Below are 27,746 nucleotides of genomic sequence, written 5' to 3'. Positions count from 1 at the left end.
AAAATTAATAGTGTAAATTTTGAAGCTGTTTTGTGAGAGGGGAGAATGATGCATGGCGATTATTCGACAAGTATTCAACTTTTTTTTTTTTCCTGTTACTAGCAGCTGTAAATAAGTAACTTGTTTTTATGGGGGGGAGGGATGGGGGGGTCATGACAGAGTTCAAACGAAGTCTGGTTGTGTAACCAAAATATCTTGTCTAAACTTGTCATTAATAATGTGGTGTTATTAGCTCATTCACTGACAGTCCAGTTAAAATTGATTTTTGACGTGTAAAGCCGTCAATGGCAGTGAATGATTTATAATAATTTAAAAAAAAAGGCCGGAAAACAGTAAGTGCAACTATGGAAGGAGAAAAAACCCACAGAGAAATTATTGGAAATACAGTCAAAGGCGACAATTTGTGCGGGATTGAGATATTGGCACAGATTATTATTAATTATTTTTTTATGATACAAGTATATAATAGTGAGTAGGGATGCAACAATAACGGCAATGTCGTGATATTAAAACTGCTACAATATATCGTCGTCGTCATGTCACGATATTAAAAGCCGCACGTTTAAAAAGTCTGGTTGATTTCCATTTGTGCAGTTCTAGCACCCTCTGGTGGCCAGTTTTTTTTCTTGTGAAGTTTAATTTTCACAAGGCATGTTTTGGCCCTTCTATGTTTAAAATCCACACTAATGGCCAGATGAAGGGGAACATAATGAATATATGAACCGAGTGAATATGTGGAGGAACTCAATGTGTGCTTGCATTAGCAAGTAAGTGCCTCATTTTTTTTATATATGATATTTGTATAGTATTTTTCATTGCTCTATTATACAAAAGCACAATATTGTGGTTTTTTTTTAGTATAAGATTGTTTTTTTTTACTATATTGTGACCTTTTTTGTATCGCCAACCTCCCCACAATATCGTATGGTGATGTTTGCCATCCAATTAAAGCCAGCCCCCTGCTGGAGATAAGGTCACCTGCGCCCGCACGCGCGCAATGACAACCTGATGATCGTGTCGCCGCCTTTGAGGGGCTTTACAAAAGACTAACATGAAACGTCAGTTATTTTCATATTGGACGGCGTACTCGGAATAGTAATCTCTGCCCGGGTGATGCCGAAGCTTTGATGTGTCGTCTTTTTTTTTTTTTTTTATATTCATTTCTTTACCCTTCTTCAATGTAATGAGGATATGGAAATGATTCCACTGGCGCCGTTCAAGGCGCCCCCGTGGTGCCGATACTGGTCTTCTCCAAAATAAAATGTCCACAGGACGTCCCACTACTATTATCAATCATTCATATGGAAATTACACCCAAGACTCACATTAGATCTCACGAAGCAAAAAATGCGCACACCAACACACTTTCTCAAAAACCATATTTTGACTTTGACCTTGATTGGGGGGGTGGGGTGGGGAATCCCATTGGAGTAACTGCCTACTATGATTAGTCTTAGATATTAAAAATGCATTAGATATAAAATAAATTGAAAAACTGGACTGCCTTTACGATAATGGTGCAATGCCGTTAAATTCAAATTAACACAATTCAAACGCATTATTCACGATACATACACTGAAATAAAATGTTTTATACTCACAGAATTGAATCTGTTTTACCGTTTAACAGTTACTTTGTGTAGTAGAATACTGAAATAAGAGAAGTAGCTTCACTTTATAAAACCAGTTCATTACATACACTGTCATGAATTAGTTAGTGGGCTCACTATTTCATTTTTTTTCCCACTCCATTTTGTTTTGCCTCCCATTTATTTATGTAATTTCAATGTTGACCACAAGATGGCGGAACACTAGCTTGACACATTCATATAAGTACCTTTCAAGCAACACAGCACAAAATGCTTTGCAAACAAAAATTCTATCTATACGGGAATTGAACATAGAAAGAAGAACGAAAACAGGACGTACTTTTAGCTGGGCCTAGTTTTTGCTGACTGTTAATGAATCGCAATCCCCTTCAATCCTGCTTTTTATGCCTACACAAAGTGCTGGCTGTTGGTTCATTTTCTAATGTATATCTTGGGGCATGATTAGTGATGCATATTGTGAGCTCGGTGGTTTTGGGGGAAAAAAGAAAAACAGGTTTTGTTTACAGTAAACACGGAATCGTTACACTTTTGTACAATGTTTGTTTTCTAGCCATCTTGCTGTCTCAATGTGTTTGAATATGTTTATATGCTGCTACAAAAACATACCTAGATATTTAATTTACCCCTCGTGACGGGGCAGAGGTGTGGATGAATTGAGCTACACTCGCAACTCAGTGTACCACTGTATAATCAAAAGCGCCTCGGGTCCATGGCTAGCTGGATTCCGCTCCACACCGCCATGGGACGAATCGGTCTTAAGACAAATGGCTGCTTAACAAGCTGCAGAGTGGGCAAGGTCACAGCTTGACAGTCTTTCAGCACAATAACTCAGCACTTGTACACTTGGGCTGCGTCACTGCAGTAGAGGAGAGCACAGTGGGGAGCTTTTATTGTAGTAGACGGGATCAATGTTTGACTTGTTTACTATTCGGGCTCCTATTCCAGGGGCCGTTTTTTATGGCCCACGGCACAAATTTCATTGGCCCACGATGCATTCTAGTGCCTGACCGATACATTGACCGAATGTTATTTGATATTATAAGATCAAGAGAGTGGTAAAAGGGTCATGAGGAAGAAATTAAAAATGCTGAAAAATAGCACACTATTATTTTTAAAACATAAAAATCTAAATAAAATAAAAAAAGTTGAATGTTTATGCTGCATTCAAGGATGGTCAGACTTTTCCGAGTTCAAACCAGGAAGCGTGTACGGTCGGGAACGCACCCATGAACTCGGAAAGACCCCGACTTCACCGACGGTCTAAAATGTGACGTCTCTGAATGGCAAAACACAATTTACTTGAGTATAAAACTAGATAGCTTTCTTCATTCATAAATATTCGACATAACTCCATGTAGCGCAACGTACTGAACTGTATGAAATGCTTATGAAATCAGATAAAAACAATAAATGAAGCAAAATTGCAAGCAGGTAAGTTTGTTGGAGGTCAAAATGAGTTTTGAGGATCAAAAACAAACCAAAAAAAAAAAAAAAAAAAAAAAAAAAAAACACAATTTACCACTAGCCGCCATTTTGGTTGTTTACTTTCGCCTCTAACGTTTTCAGGTCGGAATTGGGAAAAAACAACTCTGATATATGTAACTTCCGACCATCCTCGAATGCAGCATCACTTTTGTCTGCTGTACAAAAATCTGTAAAAGAAAAAATAAATAAATAAATCAACTTGAGAACATGTCCCACCATCAAAATAAAAACCAAACCTACCGTACGTCCAAAAGAAAGTTTATTTATTTTTATTGCCGCAACAAATCATTTCACAACATCATTACAAAACATAACGAATGACACCCAAAATGGCGTCTCGATTACGCGACAAGTCGAAAGTTAGAAGTGAAAAGTCGCACATCAACATTGTAAGGTCTTTTCGATCGAAGATCTCCTGCGCGGTGTGCTTGCAAGTCAGAAAAGGAAGACGGAGCATAAACAAGACTTATCAGGGCGAGCACAGCCTCTTGCAGCTTGTGAAAAAGGGGGGCTGGCTGGCGGGGAGGGGGGAGGCGCTCGCGCCATGACCGCGGTGCCGTGAAGCGACAACGGGCGGACTTAAAACAGACGCGCAGCGCTGTCTTGCTTGTGCTGGCGTGACCGCGCTCGCAAAAACAAGAACTGTTCAAACAAAACGGGCCAACATTCACTCGGTTTCGGGCCAAGAGGATTTACTCACAACTACATCAAGAAAAACAGGAAGAATATGTTATACATTTTAGAAGCCGTTTCTTGCGGCTTTCTACTTGCCGGCCATCTTCCTGATGTTCAAGATCAACCTTTTGCTGTATTCCTTGTGGTCCACGGGCTTCACGTCCATCACCGTAGCCTTGATCCTGGACTCGTCCTGGCAGACGACAGCAAAAAAAAAAAAAAAGTTCATCAAGAACTTTAAAACATCACGTCCACATTCTGTCGCAGAACTTCACTTACGCTGAGTCGAAAGGGTCCAAAAATATTGCGAGTGGCTGGCGACCAGTCTTAATTAATGTGTGAACCACTGTTTGTTCGGCGGTTTGAAATTTCAATCTCAGTTTATGACTTCCTGTGTTTGCGTAGGATTTCTCCAGGTAGTCTGGATTCTTCCCATATTCTAATAACATGCATGTTAGGTTCATTGAAGACTAGGGCCGGGCTGGTACGGATTTTTTTTTAAGGCAAATTCCGACATTTGGTGAAATAAAGGGGTCGGCGCACAGCTTAATTCACTGCTTCAAAAAAAAAATAAAAAATTAAATAGCAATTGCAATATTGAGGAGGCAAAAAATTGCAATTATTTATTTTTGAAAATCATTCAAGCCCTAGTTATTAGCATCCCAGCAACCCAGCGCCTGAAACACAATCCTTTTATGAACCAAACCACTCTGGATGAAAACGCATCCCCGATGTAACAATAGTGCAAATACAGCGTATATGACAGATAATGGATAACGGGGTGTTCTATTTCTCCACTTCAAAGCGCTGACTGCGACAGACGCGGGTAATGTGACAGCAAGCAGCGGGCGGGCGATCCAAAATGCCACGAGCGCCCCCGCAGCCGTCTAGACGGCGAAGGTCAGCCATTATTCCCCGCAAGTAAACAGGTTGTTGTGCTCGTTTTGGCTCCATTAATGCCCCCACCCCCGCTTAAAAAAAAAAAATAAAAAAATAAAAAAAAATAAAAAATAAAAATCCCAAGATCGCCTTTGGTCTGCTGCCCTCCCACGTTCAAGAACCAGCACGGCTGCTCACTTATTGTGATGCAAGAGGCCGGCCTGATGTAGAGGACGTGAACGCAAAATGGCAGCATGGTTGGTTAGCAGGCCCAACATAAAAAGGCCACTCAGATAAAGATGAAGAAGATTTCCACCTCAAGTTCCGGGCCAATTGGACAATTCTGATTTAGCGACTTTATTCTATTTATTTATTTAATTGTTTTTAAGGCGCATGGCGACTCTTCTCTTTATGGCTATTAGGCTCAAACGACTTTCAAATATGCCGAGAAAGCATATTCCGATGTTACACTTCTGAAAAGGGCAGCTATAAAACAAGCGAAGGATGCTCTGGATTTTGTTCTACCAAACCATCATCCGTGGGCCATACATATAGAGTTTTAATAAGAAAAATAACACAATAGTGTTGTAATTTATAAAACATACAGTAAATAGTCATTTATTTGCATTCTAGTGTATGCGCCTTGGCCACCAGGGGGAAGCAGAACGCATCGGGACATACTGAACAGATTTGATTAGATCGTCGCAACTTGCGGCAATACTAGTCGTTTTGTCATAAAGCATAACAAATATATGCTCACGAGAGTTGTTGTATGCTGTATCCGCACGTTTTGCTCCCACTTGTGTTCAAATAGAAGTCGTTTATTGGGTTATAATTACCACAACATTGATGCTAGTTCCATTAGCTCGTCTACGATGTTTTGCCTTATGTGTTATCATTAAGCTAGCTTTTTTTTCCATTTCATTTGGATAATTACATATGTAATTATTTGTTTGATGTTTAGCTCTATGAAAACCATCTGGGAGTGGCAATAAACAACTCTCAACAAGCACTTTTCCTTTTATATTTTTTTGAATAATTGTTTACGGTCTGCCAAACTGCTGCTTGTTCATTTCACTCAATCTAGCACTGCATCCCACAAAGCTGATAAACATTCGATATGTGTTTACAAATGTGACAAATGTGGGCGGAGAAAATATAAACGAAAATTGAAAGAATTTTAAACAATCTGTGAATATGCTAAGCGCAGGTTCCAAACCTCAAAAGTAATGTATAATATATTGCTAATTAATTATTAATGCGCTTAGCATAATCTTTACCAATACTAATGGATTAATTTTAGCATTTCAAATCAATCCAACGTTAAGACCGTCAAAGTTGCCCTTAACTCGCATCTGTCGATTTCTCTGGAAAAAGTGTGGACAGCCATCTTCAAACCGAAGATGACGCCGACGTCGCTAGCGCTCACATAACACAATGGCTGGCCCGCAGTAGTGAAAAGGGGACGTTTTTGCAGGTGCCACTGCTGAAGAAGCGGCAAGAGCCACACACGCACACACTGGAAGGGTCTGTGCGACACGGGCGGATGCGGCCGCTGGCTGGGCTCCAGACTTCCTGCTCAGAGGCCCAGCCCAATCAATTCTTTTATGCGCCGCAAAACAAAACTCGATCTGTGTGACTGCGACAAAGCTGCGTGTGCGCGCGCGTGTGTTCTGAAAGCCATGGAAAATGAGCAGCACTGACGGGCCAAAAGGAGAGCGCGGCGGCCATGTTAATGAATGCAAAACCGTCCGTAACCTGCTGTTACTTACATTATACGTTTCGAGCTTGACTCGGTTGCGGAACACAAACGTGTTGAAGTTTGCCTGCTGGAAGATCTCGTCAAACGCTGCTTCATTCTGAAAACAAGTGCATCTTTTTTTTTTTACACAGCTGAGACTTCATGCACAGGATTATAACTCAAACACCGTGTCCTACCGAGTCCTTGAGCTGTCCCAGGTAAGCCGCGTTTTGGCCCAAAATGGCCTCGGCGCTCTCCTGGAAGCAGGTCACCCACTGGTTGTCGCCGTAATCTGAAATGTTGGCCTGGCCAGAACAAAAATGGAACACCACTCAGGTTTTTTTTTTTTGGTTTTTTTTTCCTCCTTTAAACTTTTAGGGTATAAAGTACTTATTACATTCTTCAGAAAGAAATTAAACAGCACCCCTTGTGTTTGGAGCCAAGTAGTGCAGTTCATTTTGTCTCTATAGCAACAATTCCACACAATCAAGCAAAATCGATCATTAGATTGCACAGTATATACTCAGACAATGATGAAGGAAAGAGCAGATGGCAGCTTGATGCCACAGAAGAAAAAAAACACGGTTAAAGAGACGTCGAGTGAAGGACAAACATTTGCTTATATCAGCATTTCTATGACAGGAACTTTTCGTCTCAATCCACATGGGGGCATTTTTCTTCAACGGCATTTTTAATACAACAGCAACCCCCATTTATCTCTATGTGGATGTGATTTTTTTTTTTGCATTCTTTTAGTGCATAATCTATCATCCAGACCAAAAACAAAAAAACAAAACAAAAAAAACTGCGTGCACATCATAATGGCTGTGGCCTGAGGGAGCCCAGTGCTGAGTCACTCACTGATAGGATGAGGCGGTATTTGTAGTTGGGGAATTCTTTGTCGCACTTCTCGCAGCGGAACATCCCGTTCTGCTGGTCCACCACCTTCTTGTTGCACTCCTGGCTCGGGCACGCCTGGTAGAGGCAGTTCTCTTTGCGCAGGTACACGATGGTGCCGATGCACGTGTAGTAGTCGGCCTAAAAATAGGCAATAAAAACATACGATGGGCGTCAAGAGTGGATTGGGCGCATACGGATATTCGGGGCAGGGTTTAAAGATCCCCTGTAGGGTTAGGGTTAGCTGTGATGTCATTTTCAGGCGGCAGCAAGTGGCAAATGGCCGACCCCTGAGATGGATAAAAATAGGATTTTCGCTGCTAAATTCATATGCCACAAACATAATTTTAATCAAAATGCTGCGTTTAAACTAGTGAGGGAGCATAAGACATTGTAAAGGAATTTTTTTGGGTGGACTTTGCGTCCAAAAATAAATGTGTACTTCAGCCCTTTCATGACCGTTCGATGGTCCCAGCATGAAGAGTGCAAAACACACACAAGAACGACTTTCAAGATGTGTTTTTTTTTTCTTCTTTTAGCACACGGGATGCAGTGTCGGTGCAGCGGAATCTTAATGGCAGCGATGCAAATGAGAGCTCGCTGCCTCTGCAAGCCCGAGACACCGGCTGCACATAAATAGCTTTTAGTAGGCATCCCTCGTCGGCATGGAAAATACCCAAAGCAGGGGAAATGGATTTCACATTCACAAATAGATGAATACGGGGGAAAGAAGAGAGAAAAAAAAAAAAAAAAAAAAAAAAAAGAGTGGAGGTGCAGAAATGAAGAAATGAAAACTGGGAGGCGCTTTTACTGCAGATACATCCTATTAAGCAATTGTTCTACAGCAATCCATTTAACCGGAGGAGCTTTTTGGAAGTGAGACGTCACTGATCCTGGACCTGAATAATGTCCTGGTTGTTTTTTGTGCATCCAAAAGGTATTTGATGAGGTTGATCCACACCAAACATCAATGGATGCCTTTTTCGACCTTAACTGGTGCTGCTGGAACAAAAAGAGTCTTTCCAAAAGTATTCGGAGTCAGTTGTAAGGGCACAATTGTCCAACATGTCTTGCCATGACAGCTGACCGCGTGAGAGGCAGGGCACATCCTAGATTGGTTGCCATGCTCGACAATCACAGCTTCTTAAAGTGGATGTCAACTTAAAACATTTTGTGACAATAATTTGCTACATGTGACCTCACCAAGTCTAAACATGACATTCTGATTAGTATTACATTTGTGGAATACGAGTTATGAATCAAAATCCAGCGGTTTTTAGCCATCTCAGGGGGCGGCCATTTTGACACAGCTGACCTATTTTCTGAAGCTGAGCCGTGATTGGTCGTTGCATGAGCCCCGAGCAACATTGACGTCATCTTCAGTCGACAGCAAGTGGCAAAATGGCCGCCCCATGAGATGGATAAAAATGCCTGTTTTTGCTGCTCAACTCAACTCAACTTGAAAAAATGCAAAACATTCAAAAACGGGCGAGGTTGATACATATTAATCTGTCATAAGGGGGGGGGGGGGGGGGGGGTTGGGGATGTCACTGGAATGTTTGGCTCACGCTCAGACTTTTCAAGCACTGTTCCAAAAACACACAATTTGTACCAAATAAAACAGACTTGTGTCCTGGGCCCAAAAAAAAAAAAAAAAAAAAAAAAAACTTTGTGGCGACGGTCAGACGATTACCAGTCCAATGTATCCCCCACTGGGCTGTCCTCAGTGGGATACAATAGAAAGGATTGTTCCAAAGGCAAACATCCCCACTGATGCCCGTCTCACGTTCACGTTTTCCCAGCTATTGTGTTGTGGCACGAGTGACATTCAACCCTAATTAACGTGCTGCAGAAAACGGAAATGTCACTTTTGATAAACGGTTATGACGTGCCAGAGCTGACAAAGTTGTGACGGTTTGGCGGCGCCTAAAAATAGCCCCGGCATTAATCCCCCTTCGATTAGTGAGACGCGTCTTGAGAGGAGGGACAGTGCATGTTTGTCGCCAAGGCGGCAGGTTACTGTCACGGGTCGGGGGTCACGTGGAGTTTGCGGCACTGACACTTGCTGACAGGAGCAATTAAACGCACCAAACTTCCTTACGGGAAGCGAGCTCTTCAGAGGCCTTGACCACAATGTTCGGCTCGACAACCTGCGCTCAGCTCATCTGTCATCATGTGGGACGAGAGCAAGCTCCCATAGGCCGGGGTCAACACCTTTTTCCTCTGCGGAAGCATGAGAAGGCTTCACCTGACAGGCGGCTAAATGCTCGCAGTGTGGACGAGGGAGGAAGAAAATATGCGAGGACGGCTCCTTGGACTCCAGATGACAGAAGAGCTTTAAAAAGCGACAAAAAAGAAACTTAAAAAAAAAAAAAAGGTGAAGCCATAAGTCATTTCTTACGAATGATTGGGAATTTGGACAGTCTGGACTGCCCCAGAGACAAGAGACTTTCTTGTTCGCCAACCTGACCTTCTTCCTGACCCCCACCGTCGAAAGGCAGTTTGCAGCGGCGAACAGTCCAACCAGAATTTTTTTTTTTTTTTTTTTTTTAAGGAATTGTGCATACAAGACTGATGCTTGCACCCAGCTTCACATGTCCGTGTCGTCACTCCGCAATTTGCTCTATGAACTTAATCCCCTTCCACATATCGTGATTTGGAAACGTGGAGCGCAAGCTAAATCAAGTTAAACGGCGTCTGCTAATACCTCGCAGCCGGCCGTCATTTTCCGCTCCAGTTGATTTATACACTCCTGCGAACACCATTTCCTTTTGCAGTGCAAACAAGCAGCGAGGAAATTAAAGAGCACATCATATTGTACTTATCCACGGGCAGTAATTTCATTACAGAGGGGAAAGAAGGAGGGGGGAGGGTATATATGTAATCGATAGCAGAGATAAATGTGACTTTCAGCAAGAGCAAACAGGCAGCCGGTGAAGACAGCAGATTAATGAGCTGGAAGAGAAGATCAGGAACCTTTTCAGTATACATAACGGCTGTTGCGCCGATTTAATAAGTTAATGATTAGAAAGAATCATCGGGGCTGCTGGCGGAAAAAATCCTTTGCGATGTGACAAGGTGACACCCAGGAGAGACTATACACCTGGGCGTGTGTGCGCGCACGTTGGCCTTTGTGTGTTGTGTTCACGTCGACAAACCTCTGCACTTAACTCATTGATTGGCAGCCATTTTGACTGAAGCAACCCCCTTCGCTCCCGGCTGTTTTACTGGATTTGGACTGATTTTGCAAGGCCCACAGAATATTGTGTTCTATTGCTATAAAAACATGGAACCTATCGAAAGAAATATTAAAGTCTTTTCTTTCATCAGGAAAAAAAAAGTATATTTCTATCTGTTTCCGTGTTCAGGCAATTAGCATTAGAATATAGCCAAGTTTCATCATTATTCACAAATTTGTTTAGAATTGTGGGCAAACAGCTTGTTTTCATCATGGCCCTGGGTTGAGCTCAAACTGTGCTGCCACCTGCTGGACGTTTTTGTAATTACTACCATTTTTTTTCTCACCCATTCTCTGTAGTTGAGAGGCTGCATCAAAGCCTTGTGTATGCACTAGGATTAAAAAAAAAAAAAAAAAAAAAAAAAAAAAAAGAAAGAAAAGAAAAAAAGTTAAAAAAAGTAAAAATACGTCTTTGGGACCGCATTTATACGTTTTGGGGAGCAAATGAGTTAAACATCCTCAAAGAACAAGTGTCAATCGGCGCACGGCGTACCTTCTCTCCGTGTCCCAGGTGCTCCGTCTTCACATCAGAAAGGGTCTTCCAGTTGGAGTTTCCCATGCCGCCGCTGCCTTTGGACTCGGTCAGAGACTGGCCTTCCAAGCTGTGGCCTTCCTTATCATACCTGCACAAGGAGCCACATTTCTTGCACCGACTAACAAAACCATTGTCAGAAACTTGCCGTTTACTATGGGAAAAGTTAACAATGTTGAAGATGAAACATGTTAGCGATGCCACAATATTCACGATATCACTGCATTAAAAGTGCATTGTCATCCCTTCATACTATGTTGAGCATAGTTCAGTTTATTCACTCGTAAACCCCATGTCTTGAATTTTGAAAAAAAATAAATAAATATACAAGATATATAAGATATACAAAAATCACATTTTAGGCCATTCTGAACCAGATACCTGAGACAGATGAGCGACGCTAACTTGAGGAAGATGTTAGCCTTCTCTTTGGCTTTAATTTCCCCCCTTCCCCCACCTACTTGGGTTAGTTTGGGCGCTTAGACCCATCGTGTAAATCCAACCTAATTGAGGTCTATTAGAGTGGAGCGAGTGCTTCTTCAATCCGTCGCAACTAAAACGCAATCCTTTCCCTCCCCGCGTCTGCCAACCAATAGCAGTCAGAACATTCATTTTTTGTGTGCTGTTTGATGGCTTTGTGGAAAGCGAAGAAGGCTTGAGAAATAAATCAAGAGAAGAAGGATAGCCAAGTCATCCAGGGTCGGGCTTGTTGCAGCCATATCAAAAAACCCATTTTCGCACAGTGTCCCCTGTAATCCGGAGAAGACAACAGCAAGAGAAAAAAAGGGGGAAAAATAGCGGTAAAGAGCAACGATTGGAGAGGAGGGGACAGGTTAAAATGGTTGCCGAGATCAAAAGCGTTGGCTAATGTGTTGGGCCACAAGGCAGAGCGGCGCACGGGTCAGGTTGTAAACGCATGCCTTGCTCCTGAAGGCATGACTAATTGAAAGCATCCCTATTAATGCAGCAGAGTGTTGCCAAGGCAACGCGCCAGCTGCCATGTTCCACTTCTCGCTGACTAATGCCGGCAAACCGATTTAGGCAAATGCAGGCTTTGCTCTAAAATGTGCATGCGAGTATCTAGTGAACTCGGTGTTGGCCTGACCTGTCGAATGGCACCACGCGGATAAGAATGACGTCCTTGCTCAACATCTACTGCAGGTGCTTAGTGGCACCTTCGGGTGGGGGTTAAACCTATATAGCCTGATTTGTCTCATATTTGATACATCCGATCACAATTCATACATTTATAACTTTCAAAAATATAATAGACATATCAAATTTGCAGGGCTGTTTTAAAAAAAATTAAAATTAAAATTTGGCGATATAACAGCACGCAATTCTCGTATCGATTCAATATGCAGCCGAATCGATGTTTAAATATTAATTTTTGGTGGAAATATACAACAAAACGTCTTACTTAGGGTTTAAGCATGAAGGAATGTCATATTGGTAGATTAAGCCTTAATATTTTCTTTCAATGCTGTTCAAACATGAAATAAACTGCAACAAATTGTTTTAAGCCTGAAGTTTCAGAGAAATAAATATATTTTCATACAAATCTTACAGTGTACATGTACAATTTGACTGATAGTATTTTCTAAATTTGAGGAAAAAAAAAAATCGCAATATCGACTTCAAAGATCTGTATTGAATCGAAGCGTAACCGATGAATCATGATACAGATCGAATCGCCAGGTGCTAGGCAATTCACACTCCTTTATCAAGCATATTAGTATTACCAAAAAAAATAAATCAGAAAGAACATTTCCCACTTATTAAGTATAGCTGTCTCTGCTTTCTCAATTTGGGCAACCTTGCAAGATCACTGGAAAAGCCATCAGATGGGTGATACTGCCCTCTTATGGATCATCCTTGCAATGCATGTTTCAGATCATATACGTCAGGGTTTTAATGGGGAAAAATATTATACTCATGAAATAGAGGGGTCAAAATGTCTTGCATTTATGATACGTTTGGCTTGATAAGGTTAATTAAACAGTCATTATGGGTGAATTCATGCGAGATGTCAGCGCCTCGAGTCTTCAGTTCAGTGAATATGTTGGCTTTTAAAACAGTACACGATTTTCTTACCAGGTTTAAATACAGGAGAAATAAAAACAACCCAATTATTTAAAATAAATAAATAAATAAAATAAAAAAATAAAAAAAACATTCTCTGGATTACAAGACTGTTGTTAAAACACACAATCGATTGCATCGGCCGACACGCAGCGTTTGATGTCAGACAATGAAGAAGAAGTGCGAGAAACAAATACAAATGGGCGCGTCACAGTCACGCAACAGCGGCTGCGATGAAACAAATTAGATCCGGCAGAAAATGTGCAGCTGTCATTCGGTAAACGGGCGAGACCAAGGCGTGTTACATGTGTTAAATATTAGGAAGTAACCATATCACCACTGAGCTACCATTACAGCCTTGCGCAAACATTTTTATTCTTTGCTGTCAACCAACAATGGACAACGCAAAGCCACTTTATTAGGTACACCGGTACAAACTAATGCAAAACAAGACCCATTAAAAAAAATCTTTTGTGGTGGCCAGCTACTGTGAAAATTATGGCCCCGGCTGATATACTTTTTGAGGCCGATAATTCAGATACAGGGATAATAAAATTCTGATAACCGATTAATCAGTCTGTTAATTAAAAAAATATACAAGAAAAAAAAAATACTTTTTGGTCCCTTAATACTTAGATATGAATTACAGGCAGAACATTTTACTATTTAATAATACTTCGTCCAATAGTAACAAATAAAAAATAAATAAATTAATTAGGTTTTTAAAACATCAGCAAAAATCGGCCATTTTTTTAAATTATTATATGGTTGTGTTAAATAAATAAATAAATAAATAAATAAAATAAAATAAAATAAAAACCACTGGCAAAAATTTGCCAATTAACAGGTCGGCTTGAAAATGACTAAGGTATACAAAGTAAATATTTTCTAAAGTAGCTCGATAAGAGTTGAGAAACATTTCCATGAACGATGTTTTAAAAATAATAAATAAATAAATAAAAAAGGGGGGGGGTGGATTTGTGGGCAAGTTGAGGTCCTCCAAAAACAGTGATTCACTGGTTGCAATAATGAAAATAAACCGTTTATTTCTTACTCTAATAGTCTAAGTTTTTAATATGCACAGTAAACAGTCAGTATAGGATGTGCAAGGACCCGCATGAAAGAAGCGGGAGCATATTTATCGCATGTACATGCCGTCCCAGACGAGCAGTCAACTGCACGCGCGAGTGCGCTCACACTAGGCTGCCGCCACACTTGAATGTTGAAGAGTTCTCTCTCATAAACAGGAAAATCAAGCAGAAGAAAATCGAGTCCCTGGCCACAAATTCAGTCAGTGCTTTAAAAAAAAAAAAAAAAAAAAAAAGCGTTAGCATATCAGGCTAATATAAAAGCTGAATGATAACGAAGCGTGAGGGTCACCGCCTCTCGTTTGCTTCTTTCCCTCATCACGGCGGATGAGCGAAGGACATGAGTGACGGCGAGGCTGACAAGAAACGCCGGCATGGCCTTGAGTGACAACGTGGAAGCTTTGACGCCATCCGCATGTGGGAGTAAACACGCCAAAGTGAGAGGCTGTGCCGTCTATGTTTGGGGCTGTGAGGGTTGAGGTTATCTAGATGTGCTGGTGCCACCTACTGGCACAAAATGCCAACGCGTGTGATTTTTTTTTTCACTAAAAGGGGCATGCAGTTAGTTGCAACTTTGTTCAGTATGACTGCATGGTCGTGCTGGGCGATATGGGGGGGGGGGAAATTCTATCACGATATGGGCCATTTTATAACACGATAACGATACATTTTCAGTTCCATGAAAAATGATAACATACTTTGCTTACATTTTCACACTTTATTTGTAAGTAACATTAAACGGAATGTCACAAATGAATCCTGTAGTGCTGCAATATAAAATAATAAATGTAAACAAAGGCGGCACAGTATCCTACACATTTTTATAAGGCATAAAAAATAAAGTTCAGACCTTTTCGGTCATAAATTAAATGAAACAACAAAAAATATTTTTCAAAGCGCAAAGTGTCAACTTTATGTCCGTAGCTTTGTAGTGCAGCTATAGTAGTAGATCAACAGGACCTAACATTATTTGCATGTGGCAAATGCAATTATATCAAAATAAACACAAGCATTCTGTTTTACAGAATCTGTAATCAAACGCGCTATCGCCTCTCATTTTTTATTTTTTATTTTCCCAGCGAGGTGTTTCTCTCATACGGGATGATCCTGACCCCCACCACTAGGGGCGCACTTCGAAAACTCAGAGGCAGATGTGTGCGGATGCATACTTTTGTCTTCAAACTTTTAAATGACATTTTCTGTGGCCTAAACGATATCGATCGAGTACTTTTTGAGTAATCCTGCTAACAAACAAACAAGAAAACAACCTCACTCACAAAAGGTAATTAGCAGGAGCAACTCAAGTGCCTGCTAAGCGGCACCCCTAATACCTTGGCGTTTCGGTCAATAATTAACTGAGCAAAGACAATTCCTCAGACAAAAGTCCCAAAGGCGTGTGTGTGTGTGTGTCAGTGCGAACACCACAATGGCTGAAAGGGCCGCCCTGAAAGAGCGGAGCGTCTGCTGAGCGCGATTGAAAAGAATCATCACAAGAAGAGTCATTGGGACCTTAATTGATTTGCTCCCTTCTTCAGTTTGCCATCATGGCACAATCAAAGCACTGGCGGCCGCGCTGAGACCAAGGATTATTAGAACTGCAACAAAGCGCGCTGGCCTTGTAACGTCTGAATGAAACGGCCACAATGACACATCACCAGACTGCATGAATGTTAGGCAGCCTTAGAATAAAGACTCCTCTTGAATCTTTTCCTCCTTTTAGAGCAGTAAAACCTGTTATTACTTATGGACTACATGCTAGGGATAGACCGATTATCGCCACCGATATCAGCCGATATCATCTGAAAGCCGATAAAACTGGTACCTCACCGAGCGGCAAACGCTTGAGAACGTAGCGAATTTAGCGTTTTCATCAGAATTTTAAAGACGTTCACAGACCAATTTTTACTCGTCACAAAGACATTTCAAACATATTCAGACAATTTTTCACGGTATGCGAAGATCTTTTGAAACCTTTTACGAACCCTGACGAAAACCCCAAATTTGCACGCATTTGTCGCTCAGTGAGATACAGGGAACTTTAATTGATCAATTTATGTAAATTTCTACTTTAATAAAAAATGATGCTGGGAATTCCCTACACTTTTTATTTTTATAAATAAATAAATAAATAGTTGAAATTTTTCAAAACTTTATTTACAGTAGAAAACTAAAGAATTATTTACTTGCTTAGTTTTTGATTTAGTTTAACATGCTGGTGATCCTGGAATCTGCCCGCAATTTTTTATATGTTTAAAAGTAAATAAAAGCTGTTTTTTGACACAAATATTTACTTTTACTGCAAATGAATATTGGCTTGAAGCATCAGTTATCGGTCTCCTTCACTGCTACGTGCCTAATAATCGGTATCAGTCTATCACTACTAAATGTCGAACATTCGACTGTCAGCTACTACCTTTAGTATTTTACTTTGCAGCCTGTAATCTGTGTCTTATGTTGTAATGTGCTAACACACACACTTTGAGCAACATCTAATTCGAAAAGAAATTAAATCAGCCTTGGTCGTGGACACTGGAGGTCTTGTTGGTCCCGCTCAATCCAGCTAAGACTTTTTGACTGCAGTAAATCAGTGGAAACCCGGGTGAGGAACGTGCATCGGTCGTGGAGCCGCTTGTCTTTGGGTAAATGAAATATCATCTACAGTTGGGAGAGAAGCTGCTGGCGAACTCAGAAAACCGTCATCAAACAATTAGCGCGAGTCAAGATGTCCGATTTAAGAAGTGCTCTTAATTTGCCTCCTACTCAGCTTGCAAAGTAGAGTCGCAACTCATCGTGATCAAGCTGATAAGCTCTTGTGATGGAGTGGAAAACACTCACGGTACACATGATGGAACCAAGCTGCAATGCACTGCAAACGTACGCACTTGTATACTAGTTTTCGCACTAGAAACGGACATGGATAAGAAACTGCATGAATGTCGGTAATGATTGTATTCACGTAGCCTAGTAACGTAGTCGAAGTGCGGACAGCACTAGAATATCAAACAAACAGGAACAGTATCGTCTTTGTGAAGGCAGAACGACTTGAAACGTCTCATTAGCCGTTGCAGGAATGCGGTCGATGATGTAAACAAAGCAAGCAAATGGACGCGTCAGCATTGGGGAGAGGTCACGTGCCAAGCAAACTTTCTGAACTGGAAATCTGTGTTGCAAGGACATTTGCACGGATTTCATTCCACCTGCGGATACATATGCGATAAGGAAGCCAATATACGCCCTTCCTCTGATAAAGAATTACTTAATTTCATTGTTTCCATGCAATGTGCTCACTGGAGCAATACTATACGCCCCTCCCTCAACCACAGTACAATGCAGGGAAATGTTGATAATGGCAATCATACGGAGGTAAATAATATGGTGCAAAAGTAAACCGTTTAAAAAAAAATAATTGTACCTGTAGAAAAAAAGTATAAATTTGTATCTGTAAAATTTGTGATTTGTACCTGTTAAAAATAAAAAATAAATAAATAAATAAAAATAAAAAACAACACTTGTGACTCCTAGTGGCGACTTCTTTGACTACAGTTGTCTTTCCGGTTACAAACTTTTTTTCTACAGGTACAAATTGTTTTACACGTACATTTGTATTGATTGATTTATTTAAACCACACACGTACAATTATTTTCTTTTTTCCCCACACGTACAATTTTTTTTCTTATTTTTACACAGGTACTATTTATTTATTTTTTTTACACGTACAATTTCATATTTTTTTTTTAACACGTACAATTTTATTTTATTTTTTTACAGGTACAAATCACGAATTTACAGATACAAATTTATGCATTTTTTTTCTACAGATATAATTTTTTTTTACCAGTTACTTTTGCACCATATTTACCTACACACAATCAAAACATGCTTCAGATTAATTTTGGAATTGAAAATGCAACATTCCTTGCGGTTCTTTCAACCATGACAAGAAGGCATTAGGGTGTAATAAATAGATCGAAAGAAAAAAAAAAGCGCGCCGGGATGTAAATTGTATGAGACTTCTCCAACTATATGTTAAAAGCCCCTTGTCACATGTACACAAGGAGGAACATGGGAAGCAATTTCCCCAGGCGCAATCACGTGCGAGACTCGTGTGGACTTACCAGCCTCGCAGCTTGTACGCCTCGGGGATGTCCGGGTTGATCATCACGGTGCTGCTGAAGGACGCAGACAGCGAGCGGCCGCCAAAGTCGGAAACCTTGGCGCTCTTTATGGCCACGATGGGCTGAGAGGTGCCGTCAAACTTCTCCGCCTGCACCCCAAAGACAAAAACACCAACAAAATCATTATGAGAGCAACAAATAAGGCATTACATCTGATTTGTATCCACAATTGAAAGAGGTCCAATTCTAATCTAAGGATATCCAACTGCAGGTGTTTTTTTCCCCCTCCATATTTATGCTGCCATGAGTCATATTCCATTTGTGCCACTTGAGAGAACAAAAAAACAATTGTATCACCTGAACCCTCCAGCCTAAGAGAGAGACAGTTTACTTGGATTTTAGCACTACACAAAGTACTTAGGAACTAAATACTAGCACACACAAAGCAAAAGGGGGACAAAAAATCCTGAGCACTTGTTGTTTGGCATAAACCAACTTGTGTGGCTCCAGCGGGTCCCTTCAGTGAAGAGCGGATAAACAAACAAGAGAAGTTGTTTTTTTCCCCCGTCGTAAACAAATAAAAACCAGCAAACTGAGCACAGTCCCAGCGAGCTGCAGGTAAAGAGTCAACATCTGGAGCGACTATAAGCGTTGCTCAATAATGCCACATTTAGAATCAAGGTTATTTTAGTTCACTAAAACTTAAAAAAAAAAAAAAACTACAACTAAAGTTTAAAAAAATTCGTTAACAAAATGAAATAAAAACGGAAATACTTTTTTTTTTTTTTAAGAAAAAACTATGTTCACAAAGCTAACTAAAACTTACTACAATTATAGAAAAAAAAAACATCCTTCGTTTTATCTTTGTGAAATAATTTAATGCATGATCCTTTGGGGATTTTAAATATGATTTTAAACAGATTTATTTTGATATTAAGCAGAATAAGGACGTTTGAAAGTGTGTCACATAGAAGCGACGTCATCTAGCAGCAGCCAATAGAAAAGCACCTTCAGATGATGTCGCTCCCATGGTGTTTTTTTTTTTTTTTCTGTTTAAATATTGCACACCAAGTCAGACTTTTTTTTTTTTAAACTAAAACTAATACCAAAACTAAAACTAAACTAAAACTATTATTAAATAACTAAAACTAATAAAAAACTAACAAAACCACCATGAAAACTAACTAAATTTAAAAAGCAAAACGAAATAAAAACTAACGACAATGAAAAATTCCGTAACTACAAAAAAATCCGTCCAATTTCAAAGACACTGGAAAGGAAAAAAAATTAAAAATCCTCCCAACTACTAATCTGTACTCACGTCTTCTCCCCACAACGTGAGCGTCACCATCTTGCCGGACGCTTCCATCAGGCTAAGTGTCCGCTTGGACACTTCCCGGTTGGTCTTTGTGGTGATGCGGGTCACCTCGTCCACACTCTTGCACACGCCGATCACGTCTGTAGAGGTCGGTGGTCATTGACGCGAGAAGGATCCGGCAAGAAAAAAAAAAAGTGGCTTGGATTCAGCAGACCTTCTCCTTACCCACAACGGAATCCTTCTCCTTGTTCTCCAGGTCGCCGATGGAGACGAAGTCGCACTGCAGTACGGGGACGTCGCAGTTGTCCTCGCAGGGAATAATGGAGGTCTCGCCGTTCAGCGTGATCTCGTAGTCGTTCTTCACCGACGTGTACTGCTTGTTGGCCACCTTCAGGGAGCCCTTGGAGATGTAGTACACCTGACCGCACCGTACAGAAACTATTCAGATTTTTTCAGCTCTTGAGGGGCACAAATTTGATATAATAATAATAATAATAATAATAATAATAATGTAACCTTAGAGAGCGTCTTTTTTTTTGTATTACAATAATGTGTAATTGCACATCCACTACAGTAGGTGGCAGAGAGTGCGCAAGGAGTATTCGCTCCCAACAATTTTATAGACAAATATACTATTTATAGTTGTGGCGGAGAGTTGGGTGGGCACAAAACATTTCCTTCTTCTTGGTGGGGGTGTAAAAAAAAAAAAAAACATCAAGATGCACTGCCCTGTTTTAAATTAATGGTGGGAAAAATATTCTGCTCTGTTTATTCATCTCATACAATACAGACAAAAAATAATCTGTGAAACAGTGAGGCTGCGAAAGATGAACCCGCGATAAACGAAGGAACACTGTAAAAACTTTGCTACTATTGACATTTGTAGAGTCATTTACGTGGTTTCCTGCACCATTATGTTTTAATTTTAGATGTGTAGATATACTGTATTTATTGTAGTCATGCAAGTACGTATGTATATATGTACACACGTGTAAGTATACGTATGTATTTTTAAATGTCAGTTTTATATGACGTAAATGTTTTTGCAGAGACTGGTTTAATTTCGGTGTACATGTTACAATGACAAAGATTCTATTGTATTATATTATCAAATACATGTCACTTGAAATTTACATAGGGGAAAAAAAATACTTCAAATTGGCATTAAATCGCAATTGGGCACTTGTTAATCCAGCCAAATGCTGACACAACCTGGAGGCCAAATTCAGCACACTGAATAACTAAATTATAAAGAAAGAAGTAATCATCATAATCATCAGGAAGAAAAAAGCCCCACCTTGCCGACCTCAATGAGCCCGAAATACTTGTCCACTTCTTGGTTGAAGCCGGTCACCCTTATCTCTCCCTGGCACCGCAATAAAAGTTGAACGTTACAACGTTTCCACACACAAAAAACGTGCAGCGGTAAGTAACACTTACGCTCTCGTCCACGATCTCCATGGAGAAAAGTTTGCCTTCGCCACGCGAGTTGCTCCACGTGCGGATGCTGCTCTTGTTGGTGACGCGCACGCGGATGGTCCACCTGAGGGCAGACGCCTCTTCATTATAATGTTTGACTCTCATCGTTAATATCATATTCAGTCGCTGTGGAATTAAGGACAACGCTGAACATTGTGGATGCGACCCAAATTAGCATGCGCGGACGTTTGGTGAGAACCAAGGTTATTTTAGTTCACTAAAACCAACGAAAACTAAAATTCAAAAAATAATTTAGTCAACGAAAGAAAATAAAAACAAAAATGCTTTTCAAAAAAAACGAAAAACTGAAGCTACATTTTACGTTTACAAAACTAACTAAAACTAACTATAATTATAGCAAAAATGTCAGTTTTAGTCTTTGGTAATTAATTTATTGCATGAGCCTTTGGGGACGATTGTAACTTAGATTTATTTTGATTTTTTTTCACCGGAATAAGGAAAGTTGAAAATATGTCACACAAAAGTGATCATCTAGCAGCAGCCAATAGAAAAGCACCTTCCGATGACGTCACTCACATGGTGTTTTTTTAAATATTGCGGACGTCATACACTTATTATTCTAATAATAATTTAAAAAAAACCACTAAAACTAATACTGAAACTAACTAGAACTAAACTAAAACTAAATCATTTATAAAACTAATAAAAACGAACAGAACCACTCTAAAAACTAATTAAAACTAACTAAATTTAAAAAAAAAAAAAAAAAAAAAAAAAAAAAAACAATAATCAAAATGAACTAATAATAACCCTGGCGAGCACTTACTTTGACAGGTACGGGTTGAGGCTGGCGATGGGCACTACTTTGCCAGCGGGGGCCCCCGGCATGGCGGCGGGCGCAGCAGGCTTCTTCCCGAAATCTTTGCCGACCGCTCTGTTCACTGGAGGGGGGAAGGAGGCGGAGCAGGGCGCTAAATGGCGTGTGAAGAAGAGTGGAGTGAGATGTACTCGCTTGATGCTGCCGTGACCTTTTTTCGCAGCAGTCATTTTGGCACAGTGACACACAGTCAGGAGTAGCTGAGATAAATACAGTAGCTTTGTTTCATGCTAACGTTCCATTTAGCTTTCAGAGAGGCAGCTTCCTGTTGCTCAAACTTAATAGGTAGCCATAATAAATACTCAAATATAATGTACTGGGGAGTACATTTAAAAATAAATGAATGAATGAATAAATAAATAAATAAATAAATAAAAGAGGCTTCATCGCCTCTCCCAGGTTGGGTTGTGCTTTTTCCTCCCTCAATATTGCCACTGCAATTTAACATGTGGTATCTTTAAGATCCTTTCCATATATTTTTAAACAAACAAGCCAATATTAAAACTGTCAAAATTAATTGATTAATTGACAAGGAATCGATTATCAAATTTTCCACTGGTGCGGCAACCAACGGGGAAAGGCGGGCTTTTACCGAACCGAGATTTACTTCTGCGTTACAAAAATAACCAGCAAAACACCTAATATTCCATTATTTAAAAAAAAAAAACACATCGCCATGTTGTCAAAAGGTAAGATTTAATCATTATATGCCGATAGTTAACTGCTGGAAGGGCTTAAAATACCGTGGTGTCATCCATTTAATCTATATTTAACTTGGGATGGGATGGACGCGTACCAATTCCAGGTATCTGTTTCGGGACGATGCCGGCCTTATTTTAAGGTATCGGGTACTCAATGAGGCTGCCGATACCAGACCCCGGCAGAAAAAAATAAAATAAAAAATAAAAACAAATAAATATACATATATATGCTATATATTGATATAGTATGTATATGTATTACAGGAAGTACGGTACTTGCCACTTGCTTTATGGAAAGAGTTTCCACTCAATTACAGCACTTGCAATGGTGGCCAGCCCTATTATGTGCGTGTCTAAGCGGGCAAAAAAAAAACAAACAAAAAAAATGTCATCAATGATCATGTAAATGTACAGCTGGCGGCTCAAGTGCAGCAGAAGGAAGCAGCACATAAAAACAGTGCGAGATGGCAGCCTGGCATTGCGAAAAGATGATTCACAGAACAGAGGCGAGTGTGAAACACTGTTACCTCCACCCAGGGAGCGCAAAAAGCGATCCAAACACGCGAGCCTCCCCCGTTTTGACGGTTTGAGGGTTTTTTTTGTTTTTTTTTTTTGCGCGCAGCTCACGCGGAGGATTAGAGTTCAAAGTGTCCGCTTAAGTCCTCCCACTTGGCCAGCGGCTGCACTTGCGGTAATTAAGCCCCCGGCTTGAGGCGCCAACAATGACCGCGCTGATGAGGAGGATGCTCGGCCCAAAACTCAATCCCCCCTCCGCACGGCAGATTAGAGGGATGAAGGAGACGCGATGACATTAGAGAGCCAAGAAGAGAGAGAGAGAGAGAGAGGAAGAAGAAGAAAGAAGACAAAAAAAAAAAAAAAAAAAAAAAAAAACTTCCTCAGAGCTGGTGCAGGTTGTGCGTTTTGAAGAGCTCATCCAGCACCGTGATATTCAAAAGACACTCACAGTTTCAACAGTTATTCAAGTGGGTGGGTTTGCAACTGTCTCTCTTTTTTTTTTTAAGCTTTTAAAAAAAAAAAAAAAAAAAAAAAAAAAAAAAAAAAAGAAAGAAAATGAAGACTTCTCCAAAGGGGTTGTCACAATGTCCTGTCTGCCATCCTGTATTTAGAAAAGTGAAGAAATGCTCCCATCTGGTGGTTGACATTAAATATAAATACATTTTGAAGATTTTAGCAAAGTTTTAAACTTAATTTTTAGATAGTCTATTCTATGTAGGGCTGCTCGATTATGAAGAAAATATTAATCACGATTATTTTGGTAATTGAAATCACGATTAGGACGATCATTTATTTTTTGGCACAAAAAAAAAAAAGAAATATTTAAACATAAAAATTAGTAAGATAAATAAAACATTTTTGAAACACTGAAAGCTCCTTTTGGATTAAACTAATTTATTAAATTAGTTATTTTAAATGTTAAAAAAGGTGCAACAGTATAAATTTAAACAACTCAAAATTTGTATTACTAATATAGGAAAAGACATTTATCAGAAAGGAGGGCTTAACTTTTTGCGAAGTCAATGCTAACTTCCTGTTAGCATTTGCTAACTTCCTGTTAGCGCTGTGCTAGTGATGTTTTAAAAACAAAGCATATTTTGTATTTAAATATACAGTTATGTAATTCTTCACGTTGTGTATTTAGTTTTACATTTAACTCCAACTGTGGTGTCATTAAACAGCTTAAAGGACACTTTAGAGATAACTGGTCATTAAGAACAATTGTTTTACCTTATAAAACTGCAAAATAAAAAATATAAAAAGAAAAAGAAAAAGAAAGAAAGAAAGAAATTCAAGCATTTTTCACATTTCAAGCATGCAACACTCACTGTCATTTCCAATTTGAGCCTGAAGAGGAGGACGGCTGACGGGGACGGCTGGCGGCGGGGCCTGCTGGGCGGGAGGGGCTTTAATCTGTCCTGCACGCACGACCATTTGAGACACGGCGTTTAGATGATGAAACGATTTCACGACTACTTCCACGTGAAAATGCTTTGAATTGCGTCGAAGCGCTACCGTCGCTGTAAGGCATCGGGTTGCCGATTCGGCCGTTGACGTCTGCCGCGGGCCTGAGGACCTCAATCTCCAAAATGATGACCACACGTCTGACATAAAGATTAGAACACATAAAAAGAGCTTCCATATTACCAAAGGAATTAGAAATTCAAAATGAAACACATTGAATCAATTTGTTCGTTGCATATTAAAGTCTGCTGAGTAAACAAATCTCAAAGACTTAAAAAAAATATATAGTGACACCAAAAATGTTAAAAATAGGGAATGAAGAAAAAAAAAAAAAAAAAAGTAAAATTAACTTTTTTTGTTTTGCTAAAACCATGGTCATTATTGCTTACATACAGTACATTCTCATTACAAAATAAAAAAATCCTACTTGCCTAAATTCAACATTGATTGTAAAATAATGAAGCTCTCATCAGAAGCGTCCACAACATGTCCAAATTGTCCCATTTAAAATAAAAAATAAAAAAAGGAGTGACAAGACAAGGGGCAAGTTACCGTCCATCCTTGAGAATATTGGTCACGTGTCTCTTGAGAAGAACGACACAGTTGGGGGCGAGTAGGTTGTCTTCGGCCATGCAGTTGAGTTGCGTGCAAAGCATGAATGCTGCGAAAGGAAGGGGAAGAGCAAAAACAATTTTTTGTAACGATACCACATTTTACATTACAATACGATGGACAACATCCTAATGTTAAATGGTGAGTAAGAGGGTGCACATGTACTTACAGGACATGGTGTGTCGTCCATCGCTCATCATCACACGAAAGCGAATTGGACCGTTTCCGCCCTCAATTTTACGGATGCTCTGAGATACAAGAGGTGGTTTAAGGTGTTTATTAAGCGGGAGGCCCCAAGAACTCATTTATACAGTAAGTCTAATAATGTATTTACTATAGTGCTTGTCACCTGAAGGATTCAATGCTTTTTTAATTAAATTTAGGACTAACTTCACACTTAGCGCTATTTTGCCATTAGGGGTGTGAATTGCCTAGTACCTGACGATTCGATCCGCATCACGATTCATAGGTCACGATTCGATATCGATTAATCCCGATATGAATTTACAAGTCGATTGTTACGATTTTTTTTACTCAATTTGGAAAATACCATTCAGTAAACTTGTACATGTACACTGTAAGATTTGTATGAAAATGTATTATTTATTGATCTGAAACATCAGTGTTATAACTGTGAGCCACTGTATTTAACAAACAGGTTGTAACCTTTTTCATGTTTGAACAGCATTGAAATAAAATATTAAGGCTTAATGTTCCTTTAATATAACATTCTTCCATGCTTAAGGTGTGAAAGTTAGACGTTTTGGTGAAAAATTTTTCATCAAAAATGGATGTTAAAAAATCGATTCGGCTGCCTATTGAATCGATTCGAGAATTGCGTGCTGTAGTATCGCGATATATTGCCGAATCGATTTTTTTTAACACCCCTATTTGCCATAAACCACACATAAATCCGAGTGATTTGGGTTGGGTAACGGCCCGAAAGTGCTAGGTCATGCGTTCAATTCCTGCAACTTGCAATTTCTTGACGCAAAGTGTGTCCTACTGGTATGATAACCCTGCTCTAGGGGTTATGGTTAGGCTGGCAATGCCTATCTTCGGTAGCCAAACAAAATGGAAACTTTTTGAAAAGCCAGAAGAGAGTGTAGCGTGGCAGGAACCACGGTCAGTGAGGGCCATTCACGGCAAAATAGCGGTAGAGGAGAGTTGCCGGTATTGTGCTGTAGAATTCACCCCTGGCCTGAAATGATATTTACCTATTTCAGGCTAAGATGCTCATTGGTGCCTCAAGATCACTCTTTTTCACTCACCCCATGAATAAACAATGAAAAGCATTTCACACTGGAACACAACCCGTTTTAAAAGGTGATGTTTTGTACCTACAGGTTGATAAGAAAAACCTGGTTCATTTCGCCGCGTTAAATTCAATAAAGCTGCCATAAAAAGCAAATTAACTTCACCTCAGTAAGGGGTGCATTCTACGGCACAACACCTGTCCGGTCACGGCAAAATATCCACTGCCTGTAAAATCTGTGTCTCGGCACAATAAAGATGGTTGAACTACCGTGTGGAACCATAATACTCACCACCAATTGAAGCACGGCGTCGTTTCCACCGTTTCCATTGGATAAGGCCTGGAACACAGCAGTTACTCCAGTCAATATTAATGCCCATTTTTCCACAGAACATTTCAAAGCTCATTTTCACTTGACGTTCATGTAAATATCGGTTTATGTAAGGCCCGACGACAACAGCAAAAGCAACATTTACACGTTACAAACATTTACAAACGTTTGACAGGGTTAATCTAGTTGACATTATCGATGGAGACACCACAAAGGACAGATAAACGAATAAAATAAGTCAGCCATACCTCTATCGCTCCTTCCGTCAGCGTAATCATGTCTGCGAAGAAGTAGTTGTACTGTTTTTAAATGTTAATATTTTTAAAGAATGAGAAACACTCCGGACTTGAGACGTCTTCTTCCTTCTACAGACTGTGACGGTAGTGAACTGAATTGTTCCCAATGGCGCCAACCGCTTCGACCGTCCCGCCAAGCAGCGTCTAGTTCCTGTTTCCGTTTCCTTTTACTGATCCCGTCGCAGTTGTGTTCAATATGTCAATCGGCAAATAAATGCGCCCGAAATGACGGAACTGACCGGAGATCAGCTACATGACAGAGCCGAGAAAACGCTCAGCTCATATGCGCCTTACGTCACCACGATGCGTTCAAGACGTCGAAAAAAAATCGGAATTTTCAATAGCACCGCTGCAAAGTGGATTTTGTTTTTGTTTTTTGCTAATAAAAATCAGCGCTGTGGTATTTTTTTGGCTGACGATATTGTTCTGTGAGAGGAAAGCAGATGCAGTAAAGACCTTTTGTATTAAGAAGGAAAGGTTTGTGGGAAAGAAGGAAGGCTAGGACAAATAAAACAAGGACAGGAATTTGGACTTTCTGTAAAGCCTGAGCATTGAAATATATTTAAAAATAATACATATATTTAAAAATAATT

At 39.9% G+C, this 27,746-nt stretch overlaps 1 protein-coding gene across 2 annotated transcripts; it reads right to left on the bottom strand.

Annotated features, from left to right (window-relative positions):
- Positions 1-3,337: 3,337 nt before the first annotated feature.
- rpa1 (replication protein A1) lies at positions 3,338-27,383 on the bottom strand. Of its 2 annotated transcripts, none has more exons than XM_077541072.1 (17): positions 27,106-27,383; positions 26,819-26,866; positions 25,441-25,519; positions 25,212-25,320; positions 24,711-24,799; positions 24,524-24,613; positions 21,928-22,072; positions 21,102-21,204; positions 20,959-21,027; positions 19,887-20,079; positions 19,665-19,801; positions 18,344-18,492; positions 11,019-11,148; positions 7,252-7,428; positions 6,588-6,695; positions 6,422-6,508; positions 3,338-3,963 (listed from the first exon to the last, which is right to left on the bottom strand). In XM_077541072.1, exons 1-17 carry the CDS (start codon positions 27,133-27,135, stop codon positions 3,859-3,861), a joined length of 1,848 nt encoding a protein of 615 aa, XP_077397198.1. In that variant the 5' UTR covers positions 27,136-27,383; the 3' UTR covers positions 3,338-3,858. The 2 variants fall into 2 exon arrangements, with proteins under 2 accessions (XP_077397198.1, XP_077397199.1); XM_077541073.1 differs by having other exon boundaries at positions 21,928-22,042.
- Positions 27,384-27,746: the final 363 nt, after the last annotated feature.

Source organism: Festucalex cinctus, chromosome 13, assembly GCF_051991245.1.
Source record: "Festucalex cinctus isolate MCC-2025b chromosome 13, RoL_Fcin_1.0, whole genome shotgun sequence".
NCBI classification, from domain to species: Eukaryota; Metazoa; Chordata; class Actinopteri; order Syngnathiformes; family Syngnathidae; genus Festucalex; species Festucalex cinctus.
This window is presented reverse-complemented; position numbering and strand designations above follow the sequence as displayed.

What these genes read in the sequence shown, in the direction of transcription:
- rpa1 (XM_077541072.1), bottom strand. Translation starts at nt 27,135, where the DNA reads ATGATTACGCTGACGGAAGGAGCGATAGAG. An exon ending in TGGGACAGCTCAAGGACTCG is followed by an intron (nt 6,509 to 6,587) that starts GTAGGACACGGT and finishes ACTTGTTTTCAG; the next exon opens with AATGAAGCAGCGTTTGACGA. An exon ending in TCAAGCTCGAAACGTATAAT is followed by an intron (nt 3,964 to 6,421) that starts GTAAGTAACAGC and finishes GTCGTCTGCCAG; the next exon opens with GACGAGTCCAGGATCAAGGC.